Source organism: Podarcis melisellensis, assembly GCF_964234715.1.
Source record: "Podarcis melisellensis genome assembly, chromosome: 17".
In the NCBI taxonomy this organism is placed as follows: domain Eukaryota; kingdom Metazoa; phylum Chordata; class Lepidosauria; order Squamata; family Lacertidae; genus Podarcis; species Podarcis melisellensis.
The window spans coordinates 18,452,409-18,475,179 of record NC_138534.1 but is presented as its reverse complement, the minus strand read 5'-3'; the positions used below and the strand labels follow the sequence as shown (position 1 = coordinate 18,475,179).

Here is a 22,771-nt window from a genome sequence, read left to right as displayed (position 1 = left end):
CCAGCATTTGTTCACAAACAGCTTTCCAGGTCACGTGGCCAGCAGGACTAAAACACTTCTGACGCAATGGGACTCTGTGATGGAAACCAGAGTGCACGGAAATGCCGTTTACCTTCCCACTGCAACGGTACCTATTTATCTACTTGCACTGGTGTGCTTTCGAACTGCTAGGTTGGCAGGAGCTGGGACAGAGCCACAGGAGCTCACTGTCACAGGGATTCAAACTGCCAACCTTCCAATCAGGTAGTCCCGCTGCTTCTGCTGCCAAGAGGAAGGTGTTCCAGCATGTGGCATTACCTCTCTTCTTCCCTGCCCTCGGATGAGTGGCAACGATTTGGGGAGCTCCCTGGCTCCTGCTGCATTTGGCTAAAGCTGGGGAGTTCCTGTGTGCCAAATTGCCAGCTGGCTTCCCCCGCCCCCCAGGGATAAGTCAAGCTGCAACGATGTGAGGAGCGCCCTGGCTCTCACCGAGCCTCTAAAATGAACCCTACAGTGTGCAAATGGTTCGTTGCAAGCACAGTTAACACCTCGTTAATGTAACCATAGTCCAGCCTGCAATAAAACATTTCCTTCCTTTCTTACAGGGTTAATGTGCCCTTCTGAATTGCATCTCAGGCAAAAAAACCTTCAAGAGTTGAAACTTTCCCAATCATTGTATAGCCATGCTGCAAAAAAGCTAAAGCTGAAATACAGTGGCACCTCGGAAGTCGAATGAAATCTGTTCCGGAAGTCCGTTCGACTTCCGAAATGTTCAGAAACCAAGGCACGGCTTCCGAGTGGATGCAGGAAGCTCCTGTAGCCAGTTGGAAGCTGTGGAAGCCACGTCAGATATTTGGTTTGCAAAGAACGTTTGCAAACTGGTACGACTGTATATATTTGTGCACATGACACAGCTGTTTAGCAGGCTGCTGTTTTAACACACTTCATTAAAATATGTTGACCTGAGAGCACTGAAGTGCATTGTGCGTATCTCTCCTGCTCCAGACTCCACACTCTTAAAAAGCTTGCAACTTTAAATGCTCAATGCCACTCTAATGCCCATGGGAAAGATACCATCACTGAGAGCCAGTGTGGTGTAGTGGTTAAGAGTGGTAGACTCGTAATCTGGTGAACTGGGTTCGATTCCCTGCTCCTCCACATGCAGCTGCTGGGTGACCTTGGGCTAGTCACACTTCTCTGAAGGCTCTCAGCCTCACTCACCTCACAGAGTGTTTGTTGTGGGGGAGGAAGGGAAAGGAGATTGTTAGCTGCTTTGTGACTCTTAGGGTAGTGATAAAGCGGGATATCATATCCAAACTCTTCTTTAGGGGGCTTCCAAGGCAGCAGTCTTGCTTTAATACCTTGATTTCACTTCAGCAAGCTAGCAAGCTCAGACACATCATTTGGTGTCCTACTCATTCATTTATCCCATATGTTTTGAGCGTTGGGATTTTATCAGGAACGTGGAGGAAAACGACCTGAATTCAGAACAAACCCACAGGGAGAGCTAGGAGACAACTGTCTCCAAAATGCTGAAGTTCCTCTGTGTCTCCTTCAAGCAGACTTTTGATACCAGCCGTTCTTTCTGTCCTTTCACCTCTCTATGAAGACAACTTGCCACTTGAGGAATAAGGATTTGAATGAAAGAGTCCAACCACCTCCATATCCTCCAACATTTCTCTGATGAAAATAGGGATGTCCTAAGGAAAAGCGTGACACCCTGGGATCAAATCAGAAACATGGTCGGCTTCTGTAAATCTGGGCCTGTGCCTGGAAAAGGACACTCGGAGGGTCTGCACCACAGCTTGATAATAATACTGGAATCACACTTGAGATCATGCCACAGCTACACATCTTACCTGATGAAACAATTTTATGAGGTACAAGGTAAAGGTAAAGGCGGGACCACATAACACCGTTCCTGAGAGATCTGCATTGGCTCCCAGTACGTTTCTGAGCACAATTCAAAGTGTTGGTGCTGACCTTTAAAGCCCTAAACGGCCTCAGCCCAGTATACCTGAAGGAGCATCTCCACCCCCAACGTTCAGCCCGGACACTGAGATCCAGCGCTGAGGGCCTTCTGGCGGTTCCCTCATTGCGAGAAGTGAGGTTACAGGGAACCAGGCAGAGGGCCTTCTCGGTAGTGGCGCCCACCCTGCGGAACACCCTCCCTTCAGATGTGAAGGAAATAAGTATCTATCCTATCTTTAAAAGACATCTGAAGGCAGCCCTGTTCAGGGAAGTTTTTAACATTTAACGCTGCATTCTTTTTAATACTTGATTGGGAGCTGCCCAGAGTGGCTGGGGAAACTCAGCCAGATGGGTGGGGTATAAACAATAAATTATTATACAGTATTAAAGGACCCCTGGGCGGTTAAGTCCAGTCAAAGGTGACTATGGGGTTGTGACGCTCATCTCGCTTTCAGGCCGAGGGAGCCAGCGTTTGTCAATAGACAGCTTTCTGGGTCATGTGGCCAGCAGGACTAAACTGCTTCTGGCGTAATGGGACTCCGTGATGGAAACCAGAGCGCATGGAAATGCCGTTTACCTTCTTGCCACAGTGGTACCTATTTATCTACTTGCACTGGTGTGCTTTCGAACTGCTAGGTTGGCTGGAGCTGGGACAGAGCAATGGGAGCTCACTCGGTTGTGGGAATTCAAACTGCCAACCTTCCAGTTAGCAAGCCCAAGAGGCTCAGTGGTTTAGACCACAGCGCCACCCATGTCCCTTTTTATGAGGTGCGTGTGCACACGCACATACACACACACACTATATCTATATCTATATATATCTTGTCCTTGTAAACCCAGTTCACTGAATACCTAGATTCAAGGCCATTATCCAGTTTTAGCACTTTGACCTTGATCCCCTTGTTGAGGTTCCATGTTCCACACATATTGTGGCGCTATATGAAAACCACTTGCTTCTCGAAGTATAATTTGCCACTCTTTTTGTCTTCCAGTTCCAGAACACACGACGATGTCCCCCACCCAAAGAGATTGCTGACTCCGTTTCTGTCTCAGTATGCCCACATGTTCTGCTCACTTCCTAGGAAGTACCGTATTTGGGATTGGCAGAGCTGAGGCATTCGGTCACAGAAAACCTGGCCGATTGATTCACACACCAGTTCACTTTGTCGGCAGGTAATTCTGGAGACCAAATGAGAGAACCATGCCTATGCCCCTCTATTTGAATACCAGGGACAAACTGCCAATGCTTGGTCAAGCAGTATTCCCTATTAATAATGGAGAGCATTGCCCATATGTTCACCAATTTCCTACAGTGTGAAAATAGCTTAAGCTCAGAAAATATCCCAGCCAGGAAAAAAAAATGTGTGCGTGTGAATGCGCGCACGTGCAACTCACAAAATAAAATTATGGAACTCAATCATGCTGCCTAAGAAACTGTTGACATGTTTTCACAGAATAATCATTAAGTTTCCTTTCTAACTGCACATTTCCTCCCTATCAGCTTCGTATGGAAGGCGGAACAGATTACAACTCACCGTGTACTTTCCAAGAGAGATAATAGACAGGGCTTTTAAATTATTATTTTCCCCCATTGAAACAGTTCCCTACTTAGCTCGCCTCTTGTGTAGCCTCTTGATTTTGCAAAGTAGAGCAAGGTTGCAAACAGCATTTCCTTTTGCTCTTAGTTCCTTTTGCATGCTATATTTTTCCTCTCTTGGTATTGTTTTGCTTTCTAGGCTTTTAGGTACTTTTGTGTACTGGAAATTGTTACTGGAAATCAATGTGGCTTTACCTTGTACCTCATAAAATTAGAGAATGATTGCTACGCATTACTTTATCTAAACGTGACTTGCCTAAGTCTCACGGGTGTCACTGAGAGGGGAGGGTTTCGGTCACTTTTTGAAGCATCAGTTCATGTTCAAGTAAATGTTGTTGCATCACAAATCCCATCATTCCAAACCACAGGCCATGCCGGCTGGGACTGATGGGACATGTAGTCCAACATATGGAGGGTCACAGGCCCCCCCACCCCTATTTTCATGGATACAATTGTTTGAACTTGGGCATGATACTCCCAATCTGGGCGTGCATATAAAATCAATGCAAGACAATAATTCACATTAACTTTTCCATGTAAAATACACGTGAATTGTTGTGTAGGGAGACCTACCAGGCATTTTTGCTGTAGCACCACAATTAAGGCACTGGAAGGCCACAAAACTGAGTAACCAGTGAGATTTAGGACTCCCTGGTCCTGAACGGGGCAACTGTGCCCCTGAAGGACCAGGTGTGCAGCCCAAGAGTCATTTTGGACTTGCAGCTGTCCAGGGAGGCGCAGGTCAATTCTGTGTCCAGGGCAGCTGTCTACCAGCTCCATCTGGTACGCAGGCTGAGACCTTATCTGTCTGCGCACTGTCTCACCAGAATGGTGCATGCTCTGGTTATCTCCTGCTTGGACTACTGCAACACGCTCTACGTGGGGCTACCTTTGAAGGTGACCCGGAAACTACAACTAATCCACAATGCAGCAGCTAGACTGGTGCCTGGGAGCGGCTGCCGAGACCATATAACACCTGTTAGGAAGACCTGCATTGGCTCCCAGTACGTTTCTGAGCATAATTCAAAGTGTTGGCGCGGAACTGAATGGCTTTGGTCCTGTATACCTGAAGGAGCATCTCCACCCCCATTGTTCAGCCCGGATACTGAGGTCCAGCGACGAGGGGCTTCTGGTGGTTCCCTCACTGAGAGAAGCAAAGTTACAGGGAACCAGGTAGAGGGCCTTCTCGGTAGTGGCGCCGCCCTGTGGAACGCCCTCCCACCAGATGTCAAAGAAATAAACAACTACATGACATTTAGAAGACACCTGAAGGCAGCCCTGTTTAGGGAAGTTTTTAATGACTGATGGTTTAATGTATTTTTAATCTTCTGTTGGAAGCTGCCCAGAGTGGCTGGGGAAACCCAGCCAGATGAGCGGGGTAGAAATAATATATTATTATTATTATTATTATTATTATTATTATTATTATTATTATTATTACTATTACTTGAAAAGAAACTCTTGCATGGGCTGGTTGAGAACCCCTTCAGTGAATATTCAAATCCCCCCAACAGATACAGTTGTCTGAGCCAATCTGAAAAAGGTATTCTTCTGCCACTTTGTCAATATGTAGATAATATAGCCAATCCATGATCCAGAAAATTGGAGTATGATTATTCTCATATGGTTGCTGTCCACTGAAGAGACCAATCAGGCCTTCTTTTCACCTGGAACTCACCTGAATGCATTTCCGTCATCTCTCAGGTGGGCACCATTACCATTATAAGAGAACAAGGAAGGTGATTGTAGTGAGTTTTGCCCAGTGGCATGTGGGCATTGTGGGCACCTACCATGTGCCCAGGGGTGTGTGCGTACCCAGGTGGCAGGGCTCAGAGTGTGGAGGGTGAATGGAGCCCCTGCCCAGCCAACGCTGCCACTGGCCGCCCCCACCAAGTGGGGCCACGCTGCGCCCCTTTCCGCCCACAGGCCTTGGTGAGCACAACTCACATGCACCCAAAGGGCACACTCATGCTGCCTTGTGATGCTGAAAAGCTGTGGGAGAAGGTTGCAACAGGCATGCACCCAGATGAGGGAGGGCACATGCTTGTCGCATCCTCCTCAGCCAGCCCTGCGGCATTGCAAAGTGGCGTGGGACTGGCAGGGCAGCAAAGAGTAAAATATGCCCCTACAAATGTACCCTTGGCCACTGCCCCTCTGGCCTTCCCAAGGCGACGCCACTGGTTCCGGCACCTCTTTTTCTAGAAAAATAGCAATGAATCAACCTATACTTTAAGTGGTGCTGTCAGGAGGTAAAAAGGTAAAGGTAAAGGACCCCTGGACAGTTAAGTCCAGTCAAAGGTTTGGTTTTTGTAACGTATCACCACTTAGGGTAACGATCAAGGTTTTAAGTAAGTTACAAGCAAAATTTCGATACAGGAATGTTTAGGGAGTCCCGTGTTAACAGTTTTGAGTGACACCTTTAAGATTAACCAATTTGAAACGGGAAACGCCCATCAAACTGTATTTGAAAAGGGTAAAGGTAAAGGTACCCCTGACTGTTAGGTCCAGTCGCGGACAACTCTGGGGTTGCACACTCATCTCCCTCTATACGCCGAGGGAGCTGGTGTTTGTCCACAGACAGCTTTCTGGGTCATGTGGCCAGCATGACTAAACCGCTTCAGGCACAATGGGACACCGTGACGGAAACCAGAGCACACGGAAACGTTGTTTACCTTCCCGCTACCATGGTACCTATTTAACTACTTGCACTGGCGTGCTTTCGGACTGTTAGGTTGGCAGGAGCAGGGACAGAGCAACGGGAGCTCACTCCGTCGCGGGGATTCAAACCGTCAACCTTCTGATTGGGAAGCCCAAGAGGCTTGGTGGTTTAGAACACAGCACCACCTGCGTCCCTCAGGAGGACAGGGCTGTGGACCATATGTCCTGGGCTTCACCCAACAGAATATGCAGGGTGGTCTCCCAAATACAGTAGGGCTAGCTTACCACATTTTGAAGCAAGCAAGACAATACCCATTGCTAACTTCCCAAGGGAGGAGGTGTAAAGCCACTGTCAAAAACTGCGTATCACGCATCGAAAGAACGCATGAGGGGGCTTGAGGAACCACCTAGGCTAGTGGTGCCCTTACCCATCATGCATTTGGAGGGTGTGGGAGGGGGGCTCTGTGCATAATTTCACACACAGATTCCCTTTGGTTGTTAGCCATATGTGTGGGCAACTGTTGGGGGACTTTCTCATTGTGCCTGGTGAGAGAAGGCCTAGGGCCATGCAGCTCTGTGACCCCTGCCCCCATGCATTTGTTAAATTTACTAACATCTTGTTTGAACCCCCCCTACCCATGGGGCTGTGGTGCTTTTGCGACCCTGAGCAAAATTAAGAGAGAATTGCTTGTCCAATAGCCTTGTGACATGTGGAGATTTCGAAAAACTTATTTAACATTTTCTGAGGAGGGAAAACGTTGCATACTATTTTTTCAAAATGGCATATACAGTGGTACCTCGGATTAAGTACTTAATTCGTTCCAGAGGTCCGTACTTAACCTGAAACTGTTCTTAACCTGAAGCACCACTTTAGCTAATGGGGCCTCCCGCTGCTGCCGCGCCGCCGGAGCACGATTTCTGTTCTCATCCTGAAGCAAAGTTCTTAACACAAGGTACTATTTCTGGGTGAGCGGAGTCTGGAACCTGAAGTGTCTGTAACCTGAAGTGTATGTAACCTGAGGTACCACTGTACCGTTATAAAATAGGGATATGCAATATGAATATATTGTGCAAGGGTGTCTATCTGAGTCATAGTTTGCCCAGTCTGTTTGCCCAGTCTGCTGTTGTTTTGTCTAAGGCTACAATGCTATGCACATTTACTAGGAAGTAAGTCTTGGTGAACACAGTGGTGTATACTGTACTTCTCTGTAAGCAGGTTTAAGATCAGGCTGAAAGATAAGCTGCCTTGTTGTGTTAAATGTGCGAGGGAGCTGACATGCAATGCACCATGGGTCTGCCTTTCCCTGGTGTTGCGTGGCTTTCCTGCCCCCCAAAAGCTGTGTGTTGAGTGTGGACAACTGAGCAGGGAAACTTGTTAATACAGACCTTTCTGTACATGAAATATTTGGTGGAAGCTGGAGCACCGATGGTGCAAGACTTGTACAAAAGCCTATGCACAAAGAGCTGCACATACAGAGGTCCATATATCCAATGCATGGGGCATGACTGCCCAGTGAGCCTCTTGGGCTTGCTGATCAGAAGGTTGGCGGTTCAAATCCACGCAACAGAGTGAGCTCCCGTTGCTCTGCCCCAGCTCCTGTCAACCTAGCAGTTCAAAAGCACGCCAGTGCGAATAGATAAATAGGTACCACTGCAGCGGGAAGGTAAATGGCGTTTCCGTGTGCTCTGCTTTCCATCATAGTGTCCCATTGCGTCACAAGTGGTTTAGTTCTGCTGGCCACATGACCCAGAAAGCTGTCTGCGGACAAACACCGGCTCCCTCGGCCTGAAAGCAAGATGAGCGCCGCAACCCCATAGTCGCCTTTGACTGGACTTAACTGTCCAGGGGTCTTTTACCTTTACCTTTTGCGTTCACGTAATTCATTTACGAAGATGGCTAAAGTGTAACTGTTTTTGCTTAGTCACAACTTCTGGTCCCTTGCCTTCCTAATTCTCCCACCACTATCAAATACAGGAAGCAAATGTTGTTGAAATGTGAGAGAGGGTTGAGGTGGGCAGAGGGCGGTCTCTGTGGCAGCCCCTAAGCTGTGGAATTTCTTTTTTCACAGAGCTGTGCCTGGTAATGCAATTGCATAGCTTTTGTCATATGCTGAATGCCCACCTCTTTTGCTTAACTTGGGACACCCAAGAAAGGCATTTTTAAGCCACGCTCTCTTATTCTGATTGTTATTTGTGTGTGTGTACATTTTTAAACTGATTTTCAAATGTATATTTACATTGTTGAAACCTTCCCTGGAACATCATGGGACTTTATGGCAGGGTTAGAAATTCAGATATATAAGCTAGGCGCCAAATGCCTCCTTAAACCAAGGTTATGGTTGCCAAAACGGAATGCCTCGTTGCCATTTTGAGGCCGGACGGCTAGAAAGTTGTATTTCTCAATACAGTGGTACCTCAGGTTAAGTACTTAATTCATTCCGGAGGTCTGTACTTAACCTGAAACTGTTCTTAAACTGAAGCACCACTTTAGCTAATGAGGCCTCCTGCTGCCGCAGCGCTGCCAGAGCACGATTTCTGTTCTCATCCTGAAGCAAAGTTCTTAACCTAAAGCACTATTTCTGGGTTAGCGGAGTCTGTAACCTGAAGCGTATGTAACCTGAAGTGTATGTAACCCGAGGTACCACTGTATGACTTTTTAGCTCGCAAAATTCATTCGGATTGTGCCAATAAAATATAGGGGATAGAATTCTGCAGGATGTGTTGCTGGTACAGTCAAACCTCTGTTTCTGAACGCCTCCGTTTTGGTACATTTTGGCTGCCAAACGCAGAAAACCTGGAAGTAAATGTTTCGGTTTTCGAACATTTTTCGGCAGCCGAACTTCCGATGTAGCTTCCACTTGAGTACAGGAAGCTCTTGCAACCAATCGGAAGCTGCGCCTCGATTGTCGAACATTTCGGAAGCCAAACGGTCTTCCGGAACGGATTACGTTCGGAAACCGAGATTTGACTGTATGTGGAAATAGTCCAGATCCTAGGATCCCCAGGCATGCGACTCCAGATAGTGGAGACACCAGGCACTATCCTGGCACCCAGGCATCTTCACTTGGTTGCAGGTGGTTGACAGCCAGGTGCAAAATGCGCCTGGCGCCTGGCTAATTTCGAACGCAGCTTTATGGTGAAAGGCAGATAAGAAATCCTAGTAATAATAATATTGCTATATGTCGTGGCATACGGAGTTTAAACCACGACGCGGGTAGGGTTATGGGTTAAACCACAGGGCCTAGGACTTGCTGATCAGAAGGTCGGTGGTTCAAGTATCCGCAACGGGGTGAGCTCCCGTTGCTCGGTCCCTGCTCCTGCCCACCTACCAGTTCGAAAGGACGTCAAAGTGCAAGTAGATAAATAGGTACCGCTCCGGCAAGGAAATAAACAGTGTTTCCGTGTGCTGCTCTGGTTCGCCAGAAGCGGCTTAGTCATGCTGTCCACATGACCGGGAAGCTGTACGCCGGCTCCCTCGGCCAATAAAGCGAGATGAGCGCCGCAACCCCAGAGTCGTCCACGACTGGACCTAATGGTCAGGGGTCCCTTTACCTTTACCTCTGCTGGTAGATTTTGCATTCTGTTACTTTCACATAATGGCTTCACTTGGCATTTAAGGGCATTTTTGTTTATCGGAGTTACACCTATGTAGGAATGGGGAAAACATTCCTTCGTGTATTGCCTACAGCAGCAGTTTTTTTGGCAGATCTATGGGGTTACACAAGGAAAGGGAGGGAAAGCAATTTCTTTGGCAGCCGTGCTCGGAGGCCTTGTCCCCACCTTGGAACAAGGGTGGAGTTGATTTTCGCCTTCTCGGCTGTGGCAACACCCGCAACAGACCTCCTCCCTTCTTTCCTTCCCCACTACCACTTGGGGGCAAGGTTAAGCGAGTTTTAAAAGCTCTGCCATTGACTCTCCTGCCTCTCCTGCTCAGGGGGAATGTCAATACTGTTTTCCTGGACTCCGCCTGTTGTATCTAAAGGAAGGCGTATTCGCATTGTCTTCCACGGCTCGCCCCAGGAAACATGATATCACACTTGAACAAAAGCGGGAAAGCTGACAGATCTATTGAGATGGGTGTGGCTACATAACACACCTAAAGCAGCTGAGCCTTGTGGATTGGCGGGTTTTCAGCGCTGGGGTTTCTCCTTGCCTTCATTCCTCTCCCATTCCCACCTATGCCTATGTAATTTTAAGGGCTAAATGTTGAGGTTTCAAGGACAGAGCCAATGGGACAATTACCAAAATAAGTATCTTCAGGGCAGCTGCTCATCATACAAGAGAAAAGATTCTCACTGGGGGAGCAGAAGGGGTACAGTAGCTGTTGTTGTTTTATATAAAGAGCTGCAGGTGTGCTAAGTTCGCTTAAAAAAACTAAATAAACCTCCATTTATTCCAAAGAGGACCGAGTGGGAAAAATGGGGTGTGTCCTCCCCCCTGCTTTTATCACCACACTACCCCTAGATGGTACATTTGGCTGAGAGAAAGACACAGTGATTGGCCAAGGTAACACAATGAACCTCATGGCTGCTGATCAGGATTCGAACCCAGCTCTCCCTGGTGGAAGTTGACCACTCTTGTCCATGGAGTCTCAAAAAGTGCACTTCCTTTCTCAAAAACTGACCTCTGTTCAGACATATGGGATTTCTGTGTGTTGGCAGCTGGTCATCTGTAACGTTTTAACATACAACCTAATATGACACAAAGCTTCCTATGATCTCTGCTTTCTCGTCTGTTCAATAGCAACTTTTTAGCCTGAATAAATTTGAGGCTTCTCTAGATGCAGCTTCTCCTAACTCATTTGTGAATCACCAAGCAAGCTGCAAGCTAAGAGCCGGGCATATTTAAACCTGTTGATTTTTAACGGGCTGAAATTCATCTCATTTTCTCTTGGATTGTACCCATTGTACAGATATTTACACAAAGGCCATACTGTGTATTCAGACAGGTGTGAAGGTTAGCATTTGTTACGGACTTTTCTGCCATGTTTTCTCTTCAAGTGCTTGACGCTCAATGAAGCTAATGTGGGGGTGATGTTCTAGTACTCTAAAGCCTTTGCCCACCAGGCGCCAGATGACAAATTCCACCATTCCTGACCATTGGAGTCCAACAAAATCTAGAGGGCGCCAAGTTAGGGAAGGGCTGTTCTAGCAGTTCATCAGATACAGATTTTGCTGCTCCCAAAAGAAGTGAATAGAAAGTTTTTGGAGGTGACCTCTAGACTCATTCACAAACTTTATGTTATTTATAGCATGTTTTACAACCTGGTTTTCAAATTTCCTGAACCAACGCACAAGTATTCTTTTTAACAGAGGGGACTAGAACATAATAGAAATATCATAAACACGGCAATGATTTGGGCATCAACCCTCCAGTGTAAATGGTTAGCAATAAGTGATGGCGTGTGAAAACAACTGTTCCCTCCCCTTCTTATTTTCCCTCACAAGCATACTGTGCAATGGGCTCCTCTTATTCCTATTGTACGGATGGACCAGTGAGATAAGTAAAAATGTATTGGATAAACTCATCCAGTGAATCCATGGCTATGGAGGATTTGAACCCAGACCACCCAAGTCAACATGATAGTTATCACAAGTTCCGCTCTACTTTTCTTATTCCACCTGCCTTGCTTCGCAAAGCTTTCCTTACAGTGCATCCCTATAAACAGCTCTTTTAAAAAGCCACATTGAATTCAATGGGACTTACTCCTGAGTGAGTATAAAATTGGTCCCATCTCAAGTTTGTTTAGGATTGCAGCCTTAATGTTGCAGTGTAGAAAGACTGCCTGGAGATTAGGGAAGTGAGCAATACTTGTGATGAACAGAGAAAAAGGAAAAGGAAAGAGCTACATTTTCTCATTTTAAGTATCACTATCATCTTTGACTGAAGTAGCAAAACATCTCCAGGCATTAAAAGCTTGCGTTTAATTGGCAAGCACTAATTATAATAAATGCCATACTTTGCAGTTCTCACAAATCTATATAAACAATGGATGCTAACTCTGCCATTAAGAAGTGATTTAAATCCGTTTGTAATGTAAGCACTCACATTAAATGCATCTATCACAACAATGTTTTACCCCATTAGTGCCTAGATTCGCTAAGTGAAAGGGATGTAATGAGAGATTTCAAAAGTAAAAACACACCCTGATATTGTAGGCGTGTCAAATTTATTTGCAAAGCGCCCCGGGGAACAAAATTGGGAGTCCTTTTCTAAGCAAATTCTCAGACGGTTGATGTGCTACCTCTGAACCAAGTTAGGAACAGTCGCATTATCGTCATCAATATCATTATCAAAAAGATTTATTACACCAATTTAAAATGTTTATTGGACTCAAGCAAACACCTGCAAAGTTATCTGCCTGCACCCTCTCCGCAACAAATTCTCAAAAAATAATAATGTGACAGGCAGGATTCCGTCATAACAAGCTGCACACAGCCGGGTGACTTCTCTGGAACACAATGAACAGACGATTCCAGGATCAACAGAGACAAGGGAAAAGATTTTGCAATCTGACCCTTCCTTGGTGCATTACAGAAGTTCACTGACATCCTCTGACAGACCCTCCCGAGTAACTGAAGGAGTCTTACCTGAAAGCATGAAGCTGAACCCGCAGAAAACCAGAAGTGGCAAAACAGTCCCTGCTTTGCCAAGTATATCCATCCAGTTCACGGAATAACAGATGCCCCTTTCAGTGGTAAAAGACCCCTTAGTCGTTGCTCTTTGCTTGCATCGTCAGTGCGATGCTCGCTGGCCCAGGAAGCAACAAGTTAACTGCAAGACCGAGAGTGGGCTAGAACAAAACTCTGTGGCTGTCTGAGCAAGCAAAGGGAGTTTTAAGTTCCTTTTTCCTGTTTCCTCTGTAGATTAGGATGGGGAAAGGCAGGATCTTAAAGGCATTATGCATCAGCAGGATTCGAGAGGCTCTCTGCGAGCTCCATCCATCTCCTACATCTAAACACTTATCTGCGGCTCTGGGGAGCGGGAAAGAGGACTGCACTTTGAGAACCCCCAGCAGGTCACGGCCAGCGCTGTCAGAAACAATAGGGACATCCTCTAATAGGAAGAATTAAGAGAATAACAAGCCCCTCCGCCTATGTGTGGTATGTGAAAATGTGCCAGTCCACCTCCTCTTCTAATTACTCCCAGAGATACTATTCAAACTTTCAGGCCCCCATAAAAGGCTTTTAGGGTGGGGTAGAGGGGGAAAAAATCCTTTTGTTTTCTTGATTTATCTGTTTATAATGGCTAACTTCTGGGTTCTCAGGGGTCATTCGAGTCTCCAGAACCTGATCTGGAATCCCCCAGGGTTCTCATTGATGGTCAGGTTCTGTAAGAGCAAAGCTGGCACCATACTTAGCAGTTCTTAGCTTTTCAGCTACCTGAGAGGAAAAAGTGAGTGGGGTGTATGTGTGAGATTGATTTTTTAAGGGCTAGGGGAGGGAGGGGAGAGTGGTTTGATGTGCATCACCTTAGAAGTAAGATCAGCATTCACACTGTTTAGAAAGCAATGTAGCAAAGATACCCTTGTGGGGGGCCGGACTATATTTTGGGGAAAAAAGAACGAATTCCTATGCCCCACAAATAACCCAGAGATGCATTTTAAATAGAAGCACACATTCTGCTCATGTAAAAACACCAGGCAGGCCCCACAAATAACCCAGAGATGCATTTTAAATAGAAGCACACATTCTGCTCATGTAAAAACACCAGGCAGGCCCCACAAATAACCCAAAGGTGCATTTTAAATAAAAGGACACATTCTACTCATGTAAAAACACGCTGATTCCAGGACTGTCCATGGGCTGGATTTAGAAGGCGACTGGTCCCCGGTCCTTAGGTTGCCTACCCACGCTGAAGAGATTAGCAAAGGAGACAAAGAGCTGCAACAAAATGTTGCAGCATGGAGGGTCTTGTTCACTGTTCCGATCTGCCAATCATGCTCTTTTCACAGATGTCCCATCCCATTTCGCCTCTCAGTTTCTTCCCCGGCTACATTTCCAGCTGAGAACTGAGCTCACATGTGATAAGCAAAGAGCTGCCGGATGTTTCTAAGCAGCACTGGTTGGCTTTGGGTGAGCAGAATTAAGCTGTTAATTTGGTGAGGGTTGGTTTTATTTTCTCTGGATATGTCTGCTTTGGGGTGGACGGGAGTGCAGCAATTCGCCTGAATTGTAGGCTGGGCAGAGCAGCAAATCTTGGATATATTGCTCCCAAACAGATACGTCTATAAACTGCTCCAACATGATGTTTTGGGGACATGGAGGTCAGAGGCAGCGCTAGCTGCTCCGGCACCTGGAGCTGTGTACATGCTGTGCCCCTGGGGCATAGCTGTCAACTTACAGATTTGAAAATAAGGGACCAGCAGCCTCGAAAATAAGGGATCAGCAGCCAAAATAAGGGATTTGCCTAACACTGCTATGTTCAACTTCTGAGCCCCTCCGAGCCAAAGGCAGAAAGCCCAGCCTCAAGCGGTACTTCCCACAGTGCAGCAACCCGGCAAAGGGGATGCAGCAAGGAAAACCACCGTCACCTCTCCGCTGGGAAGCGCTGAGCAAAGGTGAGTCCCCAGGCAACGTGGCCAATTTGATCGGCACAAGGCATGCAAGCTCCACCCCCCAGTCGTTCTTAGACTCATTGGGTGAGCAATGCAGCCAAGCAACACAGTTGGAGCCTCCCTCCTCCCTGGCCAGCAGGGAGGGAGGGAGAGAAGCTGCTTCCTTTGAAATTTAAGGGACATCATCAATAAAGGACAGCGGCGGGACACGGCGCTGGGATAAGGGACTTTCCCACCAAATAAGGGACGATTGACAGCTATGACCTGGGGGTGGGGCTAGCTGCCTGCGGGGGTGGGGCGAGCATCCCAGGGGGGGGGAAGTGATGTCACCCCCCCAGGGATGACACTCAAGGCACACCGCACCCACTACACACCCCTCCCTCCCTCACTTCAGTGATGGAGGTGATTCAGAAGATCATTTCCATTTTTCCTTTTAGGTCAACATCAAATAGCATTCTCTGATGCTACAATGAATCTGGGAGGTTAAATACACATTAAAACTGCAATCCCATGCACATTTACACCGAAGTAAGTCCTAATGTATCCAGTGGAACTTACTTCCAAATAAGTGGATATAGAATCGAAGCCAAAGGCTGGAATCGTGAACATGCTTACTAATGAATAAACCCCACTGAACACTGTGGGACTTATTTCTGTGTAAGCATGAGAATATTGAGCTGTGAAGTCGCCGAATTATTCTAATGATCTGCTAAATAAGAGCGTTAAAAATCGTCTGGAGTGTCTTCTGCTGAATTTGCATACAAATTTATTAATGGGCAGCAGCCTGTTTCAGTGAGCATATCTCTATTTTCAAGAAGATTGATGTGTTGTTTAAAGGAGTTGTTATTTTTTTTAAAAAACTGCACGTACTCCAGAGGAGAATTTTTGCACAACAGGTAATCTTTCCTATGAGTGGGGGTTTTTTTTCAGCCACCAGAATGTAAGTCAGTCCAGTGAACAAGTCAATCTATGTAATGGGAGTTTTTGCTTTTCGGGAAGTAAACAGTTGTGAGAATCCACAACTATGCACTATTCTGCTTGGGAACCTGCCCTTAGCTGAATCTAAATGGAGCTTTGCAAACCCATAAACTGCATTTTGGAGGGGAGGCGGGTGGAATTTGCAGGATCGACACCCACATGCGATGCTCCATTTGCACGGCATAATTCAAGAGGACCCAAGAGGTTTATCCCAGCTCATTTCCTCCTGTTACTATCTCCTCTGAGAAGTTAAAAGAAGCTAAGTTTGGTTCGGCGTTATGCATATCCTGCTTTGGAAACAGTAACAAATGCCAAAAGCCACAAGAGAACAAAAGGCAGATTTTTCGAGAGCTCGGAGAAATGCTTGTGCCCTAGAATCCTATTTCTGTCCAAGTTTCCCCAGGGCAAAAAAAAAAGCAAGTATTCCTCAGTATGTCTAAGAGGAAATAAAGATGGGACAGTTTACAAGGCGGTTGCTCACTCTTGCTCTCAGCCAAGAAGGAGGAGAAGGTGATAAAGAATGGAAGAATAATAAGGCCAACTGGGTTATACCAGCGATGGGCAACCTTTGGCCCTGCAGAAATTGTTGGCCAGGGAGGTAGCATAGTGGTGGCAGGTAGCAAAAATGGAGCCCGGTCAAATTGAGCCGGTTTTGATATCGAGTGCTTGGTCCATATGTTGCATCAGGGCAGTCCTGGATTTCGGTTTGATGAGGCCCTAAGCTACTGGAGGTAATGGGGCCCTTTATATGTCCAGCTGTCCTTTGTCAACAACAAATTCTTGCTGTTTTTTGTGTTGAATATATGCTATACAGTGGTACCCCGGGTTACATACGATTCAGGTTACATATGCTTTAGGTTACAGACTCCGCTAACCCAGAAATAGTACCTTGGGTTAAGAACTTTGCTTCAGGAAGAGAACAGAAATCGTGATCCGGCGGCGCAGCAGCAGCAGGAGGCCCCATTAGCTAAAGTGATGCTTCAGGTTAAGAACAGTTTCAGGTTAAGAACGCACCTCCAGAACGAATTAAGTACTTAACCCGAGGTACCACTGTATGGTAATTTATGGACCTCATAGGTATCTAAAGTCATTTGCACATGCAGAATGTGGGCACCCTATATATATAGAAATGAGCAAACTGGTGATATTTTAGGGGCTAGCAGGTGGGGCCCGTGACTTACATCATGGTAGCCTACTCAACACAAAACACTGTTGCTGTATGCAGGTTTTATTTATTTGTTTTTCATCTTATACAGTGGTACCTCGGTTTAAGAACAGCCCTGTTTACGAAAGATTCGGTTTATGGACTCCGCAAAACTGGAAGTAGTGTCCTGGTTTGCAAATTTTACCTCGGTCTAAGAACGGAAGCCAAACAGTGGAAGGGCACTGGCGGTGGGAGGCCTCATTATGGAAAGCGCGCCTCTGTTTAAGAACGGACGTCCAGAACGGATTACCGCATTTTTCGCCCTATAGGACGCACTATTTTCCCCTCCAAAAATGAAGGGGAAATGTGTGTGCGTCCTATGGGTCAAATGCAATCTTTCGCTGAAGCCTGGAGAGCAAGAGGGGTCGGTGCACTGTACTGGCAACCCTTGTATTACATCAGTGGCATGGTGGAGGAAAAGGACACATTGCCTGCAGACCCTCCAAGTGCCCCCATTTCCCAGGAACAGCCCCAGATTTACAGAATCCCGGTTTCTGATTTGATCCCAGAATGTCCCGCTTTTCCTTAGGACGTCCCGATTTTCATCGGAGAAATGTTGGAGGGCATGGAATTATGTGACTCTCGAACCAAAAAGATAAGTAACTATATGACTCTTAGAAGACATCTGAAGGCAGCTTTGTATAGGGAAGGTTTTTTTTAATGTTTAATGTTTTCTTATGTTTTTATATGTGTTGGAAGCCGCCCAGAGTGGCTGGCACAACCCAGTCAGATGGGTGAGGAATAATAATAATAATAATAATAATAATAATAATAATAATAATTGAATAGGACCTCCTTATTTTCATCGGAGAAATGTTGGAGAGTTAAGTGCCTTTGCCATGTAAAGGGTGAGTAAATTGGTGGAGAGGACATTTTGCAAAAGAAAAAAAAAAGGGTGGGGAGAAGAGCTGTGCTCAGAAAACCTAGGCTGCCCTTTTTTGTTTCTTAGCCAAAATACTGCTTTTTTTCATGGCTATGTAGTTCCAACTACTGCTTTTGGTTGTCCTGCAGCCGGCTGTGAATAAGAGCCGGAAGCTACTTAGCTTTGGAAATATGCTGTGTGTCATTTCAAGGCTGGAATTTGAACTCAGCTCTGTAAAACGGCGAAACACGTCGTCCTTCCCTTCTCATTCTTCCCTCTCCCGTTTTAATGCAAAAATAAGGAATGTTTGGTTTGGAAACCGTTCATTTATGCTCTCCTGGCACTTCCTTGATTAATGTCTCAACATTGTTCTTGGTTAGAATGGCCACCTCTGTACACAACAATTCACTGGCACATCAAGTTCTTGCGATGTGCCCAGTTGCAAAACTGACTTTATGGTTTCCGATGTACACCCACCCCACCTAAACATCAAATTTGCATGCATATGATAAACGGATAGGTCAAACGATAGACCTCCTTCATGTGGCGCTTCTGGGAAATTTCAAGGCTGGAACTACAAGGGCAAATTCTGAGATCTTTTAAAGAGAATTACTAATTTGGTGGCTGACGAGTCACACACATTAATTAAAGTTCAAGGTCGACCCAAAGCCCAGTAAATCCTGCATAGATGCTTCTCTTCTATCATTTGGAAGGAATGAGATTTGACTAATAGTTGGCATTTTGAGGCGATTTGGTTAGAAAGCCGAGGGGAAGGGGTGGGGAAGGCAACTGACATTCAGATTTACACAGCTTCAGAAATCACATTTTTCTGCCTTCCACGGAAACAGGTCACAGAAACCCACATTTTACCAGGACTGCAATACTTCAGGACCGCCTCTTTCCATATGAACCTAGCCGGTCCCTGAGATCATATTCCGAGGCGCTCCTTTATGTGCCTCCTCCTCGAGAGGTGCGGAGGGTAGCAACACGAGAACAGGGCCTTCTCTGCAGTGGCTCCCCGTCTGTGGAATGCTCTCCCCAGGAAGGTTCACCTGGCACCTTCATTAAACACCTTTAGACACCAGGCAAAAATGTTCCTTTTTAACCAGACCTTTGGTTGACCTGATCAACATCCCACACCCCTTTAAAATATGGCTCTTTTGTAAAAAAAAACAAACCTTTGGATGAAGGGTGGGCAAGGTAAAGGACCCCCAGACAGTTAAGTCCAGTCAAAATCAACTATGGGGTGTGGTGCCCATTTCTGCTTTTAGGCCAAGGGATCTGGCGTTTGTCCGCAGACAGCTTTTTCCAGAACATGTGGCCAGCAGGACTAAACCATTTCTGGTGCAACGGGACACCATGATGGAAGCCAAAGCGCATGGAAACGCTGTTTGTCTTCCCGCCGCAGCGGTACCTATTTATCTACTTGCACTTTGATGTACTTTCGAACTGCTAGGTTGGCAGGAGCAGGGACAGAGCAACAGAAGCTCATCCCATCGCACGGATTCGAACTGCCGACCTTACGATCGGCAAGCCCAAGAGGCTCAGTGGTTGAGACCACAGCGAGGTAGGTAATAAATTGTACTACTACTACTACTACTACTACTACTACTAAATGCAGCAAAGACTTGTTCCTATTTTGGGGTGGGATTCAATTGCATACCAGCAAATTCAGCTTGTGCAATTCCAGCTGATTTGGTGCTTGGAGGCCACAAACCCACCTTTCCAATGCCCAGATTTTTCTGTGATAAGGTGGGAAAAGGCACTGGAAAGCGGTCGGACATCAACTGACTGAAACAACATTGTCTAACCTCTTTGCAAACATATCAGAATGAATGCTTAGTAAAGCGTTCTGGCTGGAAAAATATCCTCACACATCACCTTCTAAAGAGCACCTGTCGAATAAGACCATTAAGTCATCTAAAATGACTGAGCCCCATAGTACCTTTTCTTGTCCTCTCCCAGCAGTTTGCTGCAGTAGTAGACACGGCTTTCCTAAGCATTTGAGGTTGGCATCTTTGTTCTGGCAAAATACAGGACAGATCAGAGGGCATCTTTTTTCCCACCTCGTGGTGCAAGGACTTTCAAAACAACCCAACACAATCCATTGCAGCCTAACAGGATGGCCCGTCTGGAATTTGTCACACACACAAATTTGTAAATTTGTTTATTTCTTGCTGCCCAGAGCTAAAATATATGAATTTTCACACATCCTTTCACATATATGCGGTTCTACACAGCAATATATGCAGGCCAGGTGGAGAGTGGGGTAAATTAATAGGGGGGCATATTCTGATGAGGGGATGAACTATGTTCTACATGTTAAATATCAGAAAGAGAGAGAAAATATTAGTTGGGGAGAAGTAGGGCAAGCTTTGTGGGGAGCAACTCCTCCCCTCTCTCCTGTCTCAAATATTATGCAGATAACTATATCCAAAATTGGGGTTTATGGCTACACTGACACAAAACTGCTTGTTTCTAGAACCTCGGAACCTGTTGTTTTCAGAGGGAAGTTTTGAGGGAGGAAATGGACAGTTAGTCTTGAAGTACCTATAGGTTAATGAGAAAAGCTTCATGGGAAAAGAAAATAGGAACATATAACTCTACAGGCAGGGTTTTGTTTATGGTAGAAGCCCTGCAAAGGACAGAACAAAAGCCAGTGAACTTTCCCATGCTATTTTGCAAAAGCAGTGCTATGTTGTAAGGAGCCCATGAGAAGAGCAGAAGCGAATTTCATTCCTTATGTTTATTCAGTAGGTGGGTTCTTTCCATTGTTCATCAAAACGTGTTGTTTTAAACGCGAAGGGATTTCAGTGGGCAAACCGAGCGGCCGAGGAAGGTGCCTGTGAGGATATTAGACACCAACTTTACCTCAGCAAAAAAAAGGGGGAAAAGACTCTCACTGCAATAACTGAAAGTTCGCCCCCAAAGGAAGGAAGAGATATTAGTGGGAATTTCCCCTAGATAACAGATTCAGGCCTATACAAATCCTGTTGTGTCTTATCTAGATATATTGTAATATGAAGGAAAGAAAACCCAGAATGCAACAGATTTACCAGGTTGAGCAGGAAATTGGCTAATATATGTATGTTTTCGCTTCTTAATAGTGCTCTCAGTTTGCTCAAGTTAACCAATGGTACACGTGAATTCACTTTACAAAAAAATAAAACCTATTGGGTGTCCAATATGGTCTGGAAGGCAAATTTCTGTGTAAATAATCTGCCAGTGGATTATGTCAGAGTAGAGGGGGACCATTTCCCTTTGCACTTCCAGGTGTCTCCATTAAACGTATCACCCTTCCTGATAACAGTATACCCTGCAGAGATCACCACATTAGAGCGACCTGGTTGCCGAGTCAAATGGACCCCTGCACTTGACTCCAAACTGAAAAACCTCTGAAAAACCTCTGAAAATTTTTAACTGGCTTTGGGGATCTTTCCAAGTATGAGAGCCTGCTCCAACAATTAAAACCCTATCTTTTTAATAACACAGAGAAAAGGCCAACTAAACCAATAACATCAAATAAACCCTGGTTTGATTACACCTGCTTTGAGGCAAAGAAAGCCCTACAAAATGCTTACAAAGCTGCCCTGACAGCCGAAAATTCTGTCAGACATCAAGCCTATCTTGCTGTCCATGCCCTAAAAAAAGAGTATAAAGACCTAATACTCCACCAAAAGAAAGCCTATACCAGAAAATGTTGGCTAGAATTAATTAGTGCGGCAAAAGCAAAAGATCAGACACTATTCTGGAAACTGGTAGCTTCTGGCATCCATAAAGCTATTTCCCCCTTAACCTCACAAATTCCCCCTAGCCTGTCGGTCTCATTCTTCCAATCTTTGTACGAGGACATTGAACCTCCACTACGGAATTATAATATAGAACAACTGGCTAAATGGCCGCCTGTTTCAGTAACTGAAGTGAAATCATATATAAACCAACTGAAAATGGCCAAAGTCCCAGGCTCAGATGGCATTACGCCAGAAATGATAAAAGCAAAGGCGGATTGGTGGGCACCTTTCTTAGCCACCATCTTCACCTATATAGATGACACTGGCCGCATCCCAAGGGAATGGGGAACAGCCATAATAGTTCCAATCTATAAAAAGGGCAACAGAGGTGACCCAGCGAATTATAGGCTGATTAGCCTATTAAGTGTGATCAGTAAACTCTACGCAAAGCACCTCCTTAATAAGTTTACAGAATGGCTAGAGAATGAAGATAATCCTGGCAATAGAACAAGCGGGCTTCAGACCCGGAAGGTCCACAACAGATCACTGCCTAACGCTACAACATCTCATTGACAAATACAAATCAGGAGGGCAGGCTTCACTATACGCTCTTAATGCAAGCACTGCACGCAAACATGGCCCTTAGAGTCAGGTGCAGCCGCCTAGGACACCTAACGGACACAATTAAAACCTTCAAAGGAGTCAGGCAAGGGTGCCTATTGGCCCCTCTACTATTTAATTTCTACCTAAATAACTTAGTATCTGCACTCAATAACTCAGAACTCCATCCGCTGAAGCTTGCAAATCGGCATATTTCGGTCCTGCTATATGCCAATGATGCGGTAATTCTATCTAGAACCCCCATTGGACTGAAAAGAGCACTAAGAAAGCTCGCAGCATACTGTGAATCTGAATGTCTCAAAATCAACTATCAAAAGACCAAGATACTTGGGGGAAAACCAAAGCTTAGAAGCTGGGAACTCCAAGGCCATAAATTACAACAAGTCACAAACTACAAGTATCTAGGAATGGTGGTACAGGCCTCAGGAACCAACAAACTGCACATAAACTCCATCGGGAGTTCAGCGGGAAAAAACCCAAATTGTATTCTTAAATTCTTCAGAGCACAAGGGGGCTTCTTTGTTCCCACAGCTCTAAAATTATACAAGGCCAAAACTTTGGCACAACTCCTGTATGGTTCCTTTTTGGGTCTGCCTTCCTCTGCTTTCTCCCC

General features: G+C 45.7%; 1 protein-coding gene across 1 annotated transcript in view; it reads right to left on the bottom strand.

Annotated features, from left to right (window-relative positions):
- The window catches only part of TEK (TEK receptor tyrosine kinase), a 47,889-nt gene extending 34,744 nt beyond the window's left edge, over positions 1 to 13,145 (bottom strand). The window contains exon 1 of the mRNA XM_081893840.1: positions 12,796 to 13,145. Coding sequence (XP_081749966.1) covers positions 12,796 to 12,868 — 73 coding nt within the window. The 5' untranslated portion in view covers positions 12,869 to 13,145. The remainder of the gene's footprint in view (positions 1 to 12,795) is intronic.
- Positions 13,146 to 22,771: the final 9,626 nt, after the last annotated feature.